Below are 12,231 nucleotides of genomic sequence, written 5' to 3'. Positions count from 1 at the left end.
TATATCATTGAATCTATAGTTATAGTTATTCAGTCCTTCATGGCTGGTCCAACTCTACTAAGAGGCCTCCTTGATTCAGTGCAGGTGGTGGGAGACAGGAGAACTCTGGCTAAAATGGACAAAGTCTCCCTATTGGTGCTTGAAGCTGCTGCTGAACTGTAGAGCTCTCTCAGTGACAGACTGCAGAAAGGAGTGATATCACAAATCCTTCCTACCTGCAGCTATAGGAATTTATAGCCATCACTGCTCCCAACAAACAATGTGTGCACTTATATGCTGGTATTTTTCCAGCATGTAAGTGCATGTAACTGCAATTTTTGCAGTTTTTACTGACTTTAAAGAATATTTCTGCTGATATCTGCATATCTCTACTGAAGCAGTTTTTGGTAACACTTTATTTGATGAGGTGTGAATAAGTCTGACATGACACCTGTCATAAACATGAGTAAGTCTTTATGAATATTTATGACTGTCATAAAGTGTGTTAAAGTAAATCATAACACTTTTAATACAAAGTTGACATTCAAAATATCTTTATGACAACTTGACATTAATCTAGATCAGTGGTGCCCAGTCGATCCTCGAGGCCCGGCATCCTACATGTTTTAGATCTCTCTCTGGTGGTACCAACAACCTTTTCAGCATGTCAATGTTCTTCTGAGGCTTTGTAATGAGACATCATTTGATCCAGGTGCGTTAAACCAGGGAGAGAACTAAAATATGTAGGATACCGGCCCTTAAGGTGTCATGCTTGGTCTAATGTTTTTAGCCCACATGCAGAAACACTCAGAGAGATGGATGTAAAGGGTGTTTATTGTAAAATACAAAAAAATCAAACAAGGAAGCTCGACTAGAGAGGTCAGCGGGCCGGAGTCCGGGTGMGTCTGYACACAAGGGRATAGAGAAGTCAGAATGGTTTCACAGAGGGTGGGAAAAGGAGATAACCACTGGCCGGGAGTACAGTTCTTACTTGGAAAACCAGTGGAGAATGACGGGTGGAGGAACGGGGTTCCAGACAGTGGAGAGAGCTATGGAGGCAGGTTGGGGAAGGACCAGGCGTTGGAGGGTGGCAGGTCAGGTGTGTCCCCACAGGGGAGCAGCAGAGCCGGCAGCAGAGGCGTCACAGATGGTTTCTCCTGGACTGGTGGGCCTCAAAGGGTTCCTGAAGGTAGGTCACAAGAGTAGGGTGAGAACCTAAACAAACTCTGGTCAAAACACAAGAAGATTTAGGCAAAGCACACTGAGGAGCTAGAGTACCAAAAACTGGCAAACACTCTGGCAAGGAAGTGTTGGCTGTCTGCTGGTTATATACTCCTCCAGACGATGATTCCCCTCAGGTGCGGATAGTTGASAGTCTGCGGGCACGCCTCTCCAGCAGAGTGACCCGATGGCTCCCTCTGGTGGACTGGTGAAGAACTGAAAAGGAAAAACTAATCCCCACCACCTGGAACCTAACATAAGGACTGACCATGGGCACCACTGATCTAGACAAAAATGTCATTTTTATGACAACTTTTCATTAACTTAGACAAAAATGTCTTTATGACAACTTGACATTAACCAAAAATCATTATGTCATAAATGTCATAATAGTAGTCATAATGATGCCATAAGGTGTTATTACACTGTTACAAGCTTTAACAAAACAATAATTAATATTTTCCCCTACCTGAAATAAAGCAGGACCAACAATAATGATTTTATTAAGCTTTATTACACTGTCAAACAGAGTCATTAATAATTCCTCTTACATCAAGTGGAACAAGTAGCACCAGTTATGAAGATGTCATTAAGTGTTACTACAGTGTCAAGTGCTATATTAACATAGTCATTAATATTAACTTTTACCTCAAGTGAAGTGAAACACACTGAACTACTAATAACTACCATCATAGCTGGAATAAACCCTTTGTACATAATAAAACAAAAGATAACTTGTTCTTCAAACAGAGGGTTTATCTTCTGGTCAGTATATGGTTACTCTGAAATACTAATTGATAAACTAAAACAGAATTACTTATTCTTTAACTTAAGAAAATAGGTTCTTTCAACAGTAAAATTTTTTGCTCTGATTATGTCAGCCATCTCCTTCGTAACAGTCTTCCTGTAATGCTCTGAAAACAGGAGATCTTCTTCTTGTCTTCATTTCCYGGAAGCAGCTCTTTGAAGGTGTCCAGAAATGCTTAGAAATTACAGCTGTTCTTGCAATAGTTAATCATAGTGAAAGCCTTTTCATGCCTTCACACTTGGTGAATCTCTTCTGGACATTCTCATAGTCGGTGATGACTCAATTCATTGTGGTCACTTAAAAAAAGAACAAAAACAAAAAACAATGTCATCATAATTCAGCATTTATTTAAATACCATTCCAAAAATGTCCTTTGCTGCACACTGTCAGAATGGTAGACTGGCAGACAAATGTCTAGTTAACATGACTGGTTGTTATTAAGTGCAATACAATTATTTCTTAACACAAGTAGCATAATAACTAAAGCTGAACAAAATTATTCTGATCAAATATTTGTCTGGCAGGAGTTCAGACAGACTGCCACTGTTATTCAGATTGCATCATTTAATGTATAGTTTTAGGCACATGAGTATCTTTTCACTTACATATACTCTGGCTTATGGCTTAAGAAGTTTATTAATAAGTAAATAGATTTAACACCAGTTTTTAGTTGTCTAAAACGTAACTTATTAACTCAGCTGGCGAATGTTGATTCCTGCTCCCTCTTCTGCACTTACCTGTCCCGTCCCACCTGGAGAAAATAGTAACACAAAACTGACTTTTCCTGGGAAATATTTCACCTGCTTCTTTCTCTTTGGTCAAATAGGAACTTCTTTCTCTGGTGGATGGTCCTTATTGTCATCCAGTGGTCCCCAAACTACAGCCACATTTGGTCTGGCCCCCTGAACAATACCAGTATCTTGTATTTTCCGGTTTATATGTGGATTTTCTTCAACCATTGTTATTTAATCAGTACGGTTGTTTGATAGCGGTAGAGCAGATGAACACACGTGTTTGTTATGAATGCCGCATTCCAGGTTGAATTCTTTGAAGCAATGCCTGTAAGGTTTTTGCCCATGTGCATTCTGGGTAAAAAAATCAATCAAGAAACGCAAGCATTTTACCCAAGATGTCTTCAGGTCTCATACTATCACAGCTGAGAAAACATCTAAACATTATCTGGAAACTTCTTTAATGGAAAACATGGCTTGCAGAAATTACAAAACACAGCAAATATAATCAGTAAATAAATGGTACAAAGTATCAGTTCCATCAAAGACAGAATAAGGCTAAAAATAAAATAGAACAAAATTTTCTATTTCACCTTTATCTGATCCCTTTGGCCTAATCAACATGAGAGTGTGTCCAGTAACTGAAGACATGTTGACATGATGTGGTTTCCAACTGACCCGCTTCGGTGGAGGATGTGGGCGGCGTGGCGGTGTGGAAAAGTCACAAATGACACCAATGTCGTACATTTGGCTCTAAATTCCACAGATTCAGCTGAGCTCCACCAAACTCACTGGGATCGATCCTTATCTGACCCCCAACAGGAATCCTCAATAATCTTTGGTGAGCGTGGCCTAATTACTCTACAGCGCCCCCTGGAATACATTATATATTTGGCTTTTCTATGCATGTTGTATCTGAGCGATCTCCTGCTGCAGCTTTTGACACACAAACTTCAGAATCACTCAGCACAGTCTCGAGCCATTGAAGATCAAAAGTTATGAAAAATGTTTTCATACTGTGGCGACACTAGATGAAACGCTGGAATTTTGTACAATTTCGGATTTTGGACCCAATTAATAAGTTGCTCAACAACGCCACCCTGGGAATTTCCCCTTCTGTTTAAGGCACACAGGTTCAATTATGCAGGAAATTGAGACATCTGAGACAGTTTTAAATTTACAAAAAGCTATTTATTCTTTTAAAATACTTTTCTTAAAAACTGTTCTTTATAAAACAAAATCAATTAAGAAAAACAGAAGAAACTGCAGTAGCTGAGGTTACCGGCAAGAGGGACCACTATGGGGATGGCATCCACCAAACACAGCAAACAAAAACCCTTTTAAGCGCCAGATGCAGTGAGACAAACCAAACTCAGGAATCACAGCACGCAGAAGAGGAAGACACAGTCACGAGATCAACACCGTCACCAACACCATCACCAGACCAACACCATCACCGGACCAACACCACACCAACACTGTCAAAAACACCATCACCGGACCAACACCTTCATTACACCAACACCGTCACCRGACCAACACCTTCACTACACCAACACTGTCACTACACCAACACCGTCACCAGACCAACACCTTCACTACACCAACACTGTCACTACACCAACACCGTCACCWCACCAACAACTTCACTACACCAACACCGTCACCGGACCAACACCTTCACTACACCAACACTGTCACTACACCAACACCGTCACCAGACCAACACCTTCACTACACCAACACTGTCACTACACCAACACCGTCACCTCACCAACAACTTCACTACACCAACACCGTCACCGGACCAACACCGCTACCATGCAAACACATTTTAACCCAAAGATTATAAATAACAAAACATAAACTGAGCTCATAAAAGAGGTCAAAGGAACAAAACTGAACTCCGGCAAAAATGAAAACAAACTGGCTGCACAAACAAACATAACTGACCTCACAAAGAAATGACAAAGAGGAGTAGATATGGTGGCTGATCAGACCAATTAAGACACAATAGGGGCAACTAAACAGGATACAATTACAAATAACACAGAATCAATCAATCAAATTTTATTTGTATAGCACATTTCAGCGGCAAGGCATTTCAAAGTGCTTTACATAATTAAAATAAAAACAGGAATAAACAGTGAGAAAGAGAAAAGGATTTTGAAAAAGATTAAAACAAAAAAATAAAAAAAGATAAAAACATTAAAACCTCAGAGTTTTAGTTAGAACACCATCTAACAAGGGTACTCACACCTTAAAACCTTCATTAAAACATAAACAGTGAGAATAAGGAANATTATTATTTTAAACCTGTTACAAACCATAATCATCATTAAATCATTATACAAGGTTTACTGTTATTTCTCAGGCCTTTATTCCGTTTTCTGCGTGTACCTGGACAGATCTCACATGCTTATACCAGGTTTCACGACAACTGATGAAACTGTAATGAGGAAACTGTGGTAGTGTAATAAATCTCCGGTTCGTCTATGGCCTAGCAGCAAGAACTACTGTATATTATAGAGTATAGCCACCTTTCAATTCTCCAATAAAACCTCTCAACATTGCCAAAAAATTCAAGTATAAAGCTTAACATTCAAAGGCAAATAAAGGATCCATTACAATAAACAATCTTGAGTTACTGAATGAAAACTTCCTGATAGCATGGCGGCTAGCTGATTACTGCTAGTTCTGAGTGGCTGTTTCTGACTGAGTGGAGTAATTATGCAGAATAGGGAGGAGGTTCTTTTTTCAGAAATTATCTGTCATTAGGACAGCGAAAGTTTTAATACATATGTAAAATTGACTTTTAAGTTAGATGCTGCAGCTTTAAGCAGAGGTTCGTTGTGAGAGTCACTACCAGGTGGAGCGGAAGCGGCGCTCCGTCTGTCAAATATTACTACCTGTAGCGCGTAGCAGCGGTTCAACAGCGAGAGCAGAACCAACGTCTTACATCGCAGCTCGAAGACTTACGAATTTTAACGTTTCACATCCTGCGCTGCCTTCAGTGAGTGTGGGAACTTTCAGTATCCAAGAGCCGCACAGTATCCATCGAAGTGTCGCATCACTGCCCCTGCACTGGAACATCCTCAAGACTGCAAAAGCTTTCTAATTGTTTCCAAAAAAGGCAAAACATAGAGCAGCCAGCATCAAATCCAAAGGAATCATTTCTACACCTCTGTGACAGGATTGTCTTGAGACACAAATCTGGAGAACGATCCAGAACCTGCCCTCTTTTTAACATATGTGGACTGAAGCTGGTTTTTAGCCTTCARGATGGCCGACTGCTCTTGTCCTCTGCCACGGAGCCCTTCAGGCATGACAGATCCCACTTCTGACACCAAGAATGTGGTGGAACTTCCTTATCAAACAGGTAGAGAAACTACTCAAGAACTGAGAAAGTTGCAACTTTATCTTTCAGGTGTTTTATTTGAAGGCAGTCAGTTTAAAGACTGAATCCAACAGAGCCAGGGAAAGCAGAGCGACATCTCACAGATACGTCCTTTTTTAATACACGTCTGYTATCAGAGAGCACATTMCATACAAGRAMACTGTTCTGGACAGAGAAGCTGAAGTGGCAACATCAGCCGGTTTGGTCCGGTTCTAATCAGTTCTTGTGCTACGTAACTCTTCACGCTACCAGGAAAACGTCCTTGACCGAATGCTGGAAGATTCTGCAACAACTTGAACACGTTGTAAAAAAGTTTCCAAAACGAGAACAGACAGTGACTTACTCAAAGATGTCCACTTCACAGACAAACTGAAGGTATATAAAGTCTGTGTTTCCATCTCTGAGACATCCTGTGACCAGAAACTGCTGCTGGAACAGACTCTTCAACTAATCATCAAAACAAGGTAACATTTAAAGTCCTGCTGCTCATCATGATGTTTTATGTCTTGGTTGAGTTGATTTGTGATACTAATTATGAACTTTCCTAWYGACTCTTTCCACAGATGGCTGCTGGTCTTGTCTTCACTCTGCTTCTTGGTCTGAGCTTTGGACTCTGGGATGGAGYTGATGTAAGTATGGAGAAGGACTTAAATGGAAAAGATGGCTGCTATGCTGGTGTGAAAGTTGTTTTAAATTCCTACTCGTTCTATGAGAAAAATCGCCAGTGGCACATTGTGCAAACCAAAACAAATAAAGTCATAAATATTTTACTGTACTGTACTATAGGCTACCTGCATGGATAATGCATTAGTAGAAGCACTTCACCATGTGAAGTGCCCCGTATGGCAGACCCCGTATGGCAGACCCCCCATGGGTCTGCCATACGGGGTGGAAAGCAATTAATTACATTTATATCAATAGCTGTAATTACAATTTGTCTAATTTGTCCTTTAAGTTGTTTCCAAAACCTGAACTTTTATTTGAATTTGTTTTGAGTTCAGTTACTCGGCTACATTTGAAATCATATACATTAATGAGTAAAGATAAAACATAAGAAAACACCAGAAACATTTTCTTAGATGAGCAGAACTTTGTTTTGCTCATCACAAAGTACAGTGGGGCAAAAAAGTATTTAGTCAGCCACCAATTGTGCAAGTTCTCCCTCTTAAAAAGATGAGAGAGGCCTGTAATTTTCATCATAGATGTACCTCAACCATGAGAGACAAAAGGAGAAAAAAAATCCAGAAAATAACATTGTCTGATTTTTAAAGAATTTATTTGCAAAATGTTCATTGCTGGAAAAACAGGAACAATTTAGAGTTTCTGTTGCCAAGTCCGAATATTATAAGCAGCTTTGGGCTTGTTTTGTTTCTAAAGTCGCTTGTAGATTTAATGAGTCGCAGGTCGCGCTTTTGGGGGCTCCTTTTTGAACGTGAAGTTACTCATTTGGGCTTGGAAATAAGCAGAGACTCATAATAAATCCCAGAATATGTCTGGGATTCTGGGATCCCAGACATATTCTGTCCTGATGGACAGGCTCTTCCTGTCCATCAGGCTCTTCCTGTCCATCATTTCCCAGATGATCCGCCCCGCTTGTCTGTGTTAAAGTCAAGTTAATATATTTGCTGTGAATGATGTCAAGCTTCGCGTTGCGCTCCAGAAAACATGGAGACTAATATGAACAGCACAATAAACGTGAAAACAGCCACAAATAAACATGTCCGTAAAGTTGTGCGACTAAACGCCATTGTAATAATTAATATTAAGATGAAATGATAAGGAGATGAGTTGGAGCCAAATTGCTACTGCAGTTGATAAACCCAGTAAGTTTTCAGCTGTTCTTCATTAACGTGACATAAATAGGTTATAATTATGTTCATTCAGTCAGGACTTTATGCTGACTCTAGCCACGTGCATCACAGGTAGATTCTAGTAAAGCATTGATTAATGCCTGGTTTTAAAATTAGTTAACTGGACTTGTAGCAATTATTTAGTGCCCATGTGGCTGGACACCACACGGCGCGACAAACCCGATCGAACCGTTATACCTGGGATTTCTGTCGGCTAATGTGTGGTCTCTGGTTTTGAAAATGGACCGACAATCAGCCGACAACTCGTGTCGTGTGCGCTGAACATTACGCTAAGGAAATGAGGAAGGGAGGGTCAGTGGAGAGATCGGAGCTGAACCTTTTTTCATTCAGGGTCATCAACATAAACAAAAAAAGGCAGGAAGAGACGATAAGCTGATAATTAAAATGAGGTTGATAGGTTTAATTTATCGTGCGATTAATTGATTTATTGTTTATCGCGGCAGGCCTAGTTCCATGTACGCTTTCCCTGCCAGCACCTTGCACCCTGCTGTTATGTGCTGGACTGTCTCAGGGGCCTCCTTGCACAACATACACCTTGGGTCTTGTCTGGTGTGGTAGATCTGAGCCTCTCTGGTGTTCAGGGCCTGTTCCTCTGCAGCCAGGATGAGAGCCTCTGTGCTGACCTTGAGTCCAGCTTTCTGCTCCCATTGGTAGGATTTTTGGTAACACTTTATTTGAAGGGGGGTGAATAAGTCAGTCATGACACTTTCATAAGCATGACATAACACCTGTCATGAACATGAATAAACCTTCATGAATATTTATGACTGTTGTCATAAAGCGTCATTCAGTAAATTATGACACTTTTAATACAAAGTTGACATTATTCAAAATGTCTTTGTTATGACAACTTGACATTAACCAAGAAATCATTACTGTTTAATCTTTACCTTTAATAACATAAAGTTACCTAATTTTTAAAGTGCAATCAGTAATACTTTAATAGCAAATGTCTTTTCATTTCATTTTTTCTTTTCATTTTCACTGTGGCTCTTTAAATGTGTTCTTAACTTTGGAGTAAAGAAATTGGTAGAAAATGTATTTATTCACTGCATGTTTATGTCTGTACATGAAAACGGTCCTTTCAACCATTCAACACAAAGGAGACGCAATCAAAAGTCAGATAACTTTATTTACCCGCGATTTGTTTTTATTTCGTTCCTTCTTACACAATGAGATATTAACATGAAAAGCCTTACAGTAGCAGACCTTATAGTAGCAGAAAGTACGATGGCCACCGTAATAAAGGCTTACAGTGTTCAGTTGTTCCTCATGAACTGATCAGTACATTACTGCAAGAGAATGCAAAAGAAAAAAATCCTCCATGTCCCCTAATGGGCTCTGCAGATTTTTCATCTTAAAGCTGCAATATGTAACTTTATCGAAATCGTGGATTTGGCCTGAAAATTCGAGCAGCTCACACAAGCCCCGCCCCCTTGCTCTCGGCTGTGTTACGCAGGAGAAAACTAGTGTGCACATACCAACTAACAAAGCTCCAGACGGCGGATAAACGGCTTTAACATCAGTAGGTATCAGTGTTATCCTTTACACTTTAAAAATAGTCAGTTCATATTTTTACGTTGCACTCTTTTTATAAGTTGTAAGTAGTAAGCTAACATAAAAGCAGTTACAGTGTATAATTACTCCATGTTAAGATTTGCTATCTATATAGGCAACATGTCAATTGGCAGTTTACATGTTCCGCTTTGCAGTGTGACATCTCATCTGTTTGTTATGCGACTAGAGTTTTGACATGGAGTTCATGGCTCCATGAGGGATTTACATCAACAGCGACATGTGGGGAGAAGAGGATGCCRTGTCCATGGAGCATCAAGCACTACAGGTGGAAGACAGGTCAGAGGTCGCAGTTGGTCCAACTCCTGACCATCTCAGCAGAGGACATGGCGTGTAGAGAGTTTAAGATCAGAGGTTGCTGCTTTTGAAYATTTAAGTTTYATTGTTTCCCTTTGCACATCATAAATTATAYTTACATTTTATTTTATGTGGCATAATGTTAGCTGCATCAATTATTTTTACCTGTCACTAGGAGCACATTCAACAATTGAATTTACAGCAGACAGCAAGTGTTGGAGCATTGTTTGGATCGGGATCCGAGCCTTGAGGAACTCGGCCACTGTGCAACATCACCTCCTGTCCTTGTCCAAACATCCTGGAGCTTCTACCAGAGGTACAGAGAGATGGAGCTGCATGCAGCAGCCACCTTGTCRCATTTCAACCCGTCCACACATGGAGGCYTCCCCTCTGTAGGCTCGAGTCCTGGGTCTGGCCAGGAGGATCTGAAAGGACCTGCAGTTTGTGGCTTGGCAGTGTGGGACTCTGGGTTCTGGTCACACAGCGGTCACCCCAAGCTGGTGTGTTTGGACAATCCAGGACAGATTTCCAGGTTCTAATGGGCAATGCAGGGGATTTATTTCAAGCAGAATATATCTACAGTGTTGTGTGCTTTTAAAATTGTTAATGCTTTTTGTCTGCATACAAATATTTTGTTTATTAAAAACATTTGTCATACATTTGTTGTGAATACTTCTCAATAAAAAGCTGTTTTGAACCAGGGAAGTCCACTTCCGGACCTCCATMTGAATTTCACTCGTCATCCGGGTCACGTGTCTGAAATCCAGCAATACGGGAACAAGGAAAAGACTTGATTTTTTTCACAGATTATCTCTCTTCTACAAATATGACCAAAAGTTACATACTGCACCTTTAATCATTAAGGGTTTTTTGTCCCCATAAAAATATTTGCTCATTTATATTTATGAGCATATAAGGAGGATGCTCTCTGTCCATCCTCCTTTCTCCATCTTTGCACACATACATGATCCGTTGAAAAAAAAGGAGACATATAAAAGATAGATGTGAAGGACGAATAAATACAGTACAGAGRATGAATAGAGAACATTGTCACATTTTTCTTCCTTAGAAATGTTCTGTGAAATATGTAGACATTCAAGATGTTATTTCTTTATCAACTACTAAATATATTTTGTTTGTAATAATAGTCTTTAGAGTAATCAACTGTTCTACAGAAAGGCTGCTATTTAAAAAGAAAGCAGGGGTGCACNTCTTTTTTATCAGTGGTTTGACAACTGCCGTTTTCAAAGCCTGGGGGAAAACACCTGAAGAGAGCGATGAGTTTACTATTTGGATCAGATCGTTAGCAATGACAGGCAAGACTTTCTTAAAGAAATGTGTGGGTAGGACATCCAGACAGCAGGAACTGGAGCTTAATTGACTTATAATTTCTTCTAGGGTTTTATAATTTAGTAGTTGAAATTGGGTCATTTTWCCTGCATTTGTTTTGTTTGGGCTCAGCATTGGTACTGTCTTTGGAGTGGATGTGAAGATTAATCCTCTGATCTTTTGAATTTTCTCTGAAAAGAAAGTAGAAAACTTGTTGCAGGCGGCAATAGATTGAAGTTTAGGTGGCAATGTCGTAGGAGGATTTGTGAGCCTGTCAACAGTAGCAAATAAAGCTCGAGCGTTTAGTGTTTTTGTTTATGACATTTGCAAAGACAGCCTCTCTTGCATGTTTTAGTGTTGTGTGGTAGTTACGTGGTCTTTCTTTGTAGATGTCACAATAAACAAGCAGTAGAGTTTTACGCCATCTCTGTTCAGCCCTACAGCAGAGTTGTCTTGCAGATTGAACTATTTGTGCATGTATCCATGGAGATTTCTTCCTACCAGTCACAACCTTCACTTTAATGGGGGCAATGTAATCAATGATATCTGAAAGTTTGCACTGAAAATCATCTACCAACTTATCTACGACATTATTGCTTAAGGACGAGGAAGAAGAGTAGATTTGAATAAATGTTTCTGCTGTGCTTTCCGTGAAAGTACGTTTTGTAATAGTAGCTTTTTGTCCAAGTGGGTTAACGGATGAAGAACTGTCAAAGATAACAGCAAAGTGATCTGACAGGGCAATATTAGTTACAGAGACATTGGAAATATTCACACCCTTACTGATAACCAGGTCCAGTGTGTGTCCCTGAGTGTGTGTTGCTTGTTTGACATGTTGTGTTAAACCAAAACTCTCTAATATATTAAACAGCTTTTTAGCCCCTCGGTCTTGGGGGTTGTCAACATGAATGTTGAAATCACCGACAAGTATCAAACAATCGTAATCAATGCATATGAGAGATAGAAGCTCATTGAAGTCCGTAAAGAAATTTTTCACATATGTTGGAGTTTTGTATAGAATTA

The 12,231-nt window shown here is 39.9% G+C and overlaps 2 protein-coding genes and 1 long non-coding RNA gene across 4 annotated transcripts in view; 2 read left to right on the top strand and 1 right to left on the bottom strand.

Moving 5' to 3' along the window:
- The window catches only part of LOC103468088 (ladderlectin-like), a 56,034-nt gene that overhangs the window by 9,952 nt on the left and 33,851 nt on the right, over positions 1-12,231 (top strand). The gene's annotated exons all lie outside the window — the stretch shown is intronic.
- Positions 801-1,451, bottom strand: LOC103468087 (uncharacterized). The gene is made up of 3 exons (XR_534151.2): positions 1,258-1,451; positions 971-1,162; positions 801-884 (listed from the first exon to the last, which is right to left on the bottom strand). It is a non-coding gene; the product is annotated as an uncharacterized LOC103468087 (long non-coding RNA).
- The window catches only part of LOC108165622 (galactose-specific lectin nattectin-like), a 13,503-nt gene continuing 7,686 nt past the window's right edge, over positions 6,415-12,231 (top strand). Inside the window, exons 1-2 of the mRNA XM_008414943.2 lie at positions 6,415-6,600; positions 6,700-6,765. Coding sequence (XP_008413165.1) covers positions 6,700-6,765 — 66 coding nt within the window. The 5' untranslated portion in view covers positions 6,415-6,600. The remainder of the gene's footprint in view (positions 6,601-6,699; positions 6,766-12,231) is intronic.

This window comes from Poecilia reticulata, linkage group LG7 (assembly GCF_000633615.1).
Source record: "Poecilia reticulata strain Guanapo linkage group LG7, Guppy_female_1.0+MT, whole genome shotgun sequence".
In the NCBI taxonomy this organism is placed as follows: Eukaryota; Metazoa; Chordata; class Actinopteri; order Cyprinodontiformes; family Poeciliidae; genus Poecilia; species Poecilia reticulata.
The sequence above is the reverse complement of the archived record's forward strand: the minus strand, read 5'-3'. Positions and strand labels throughout refer to the sequence as shown.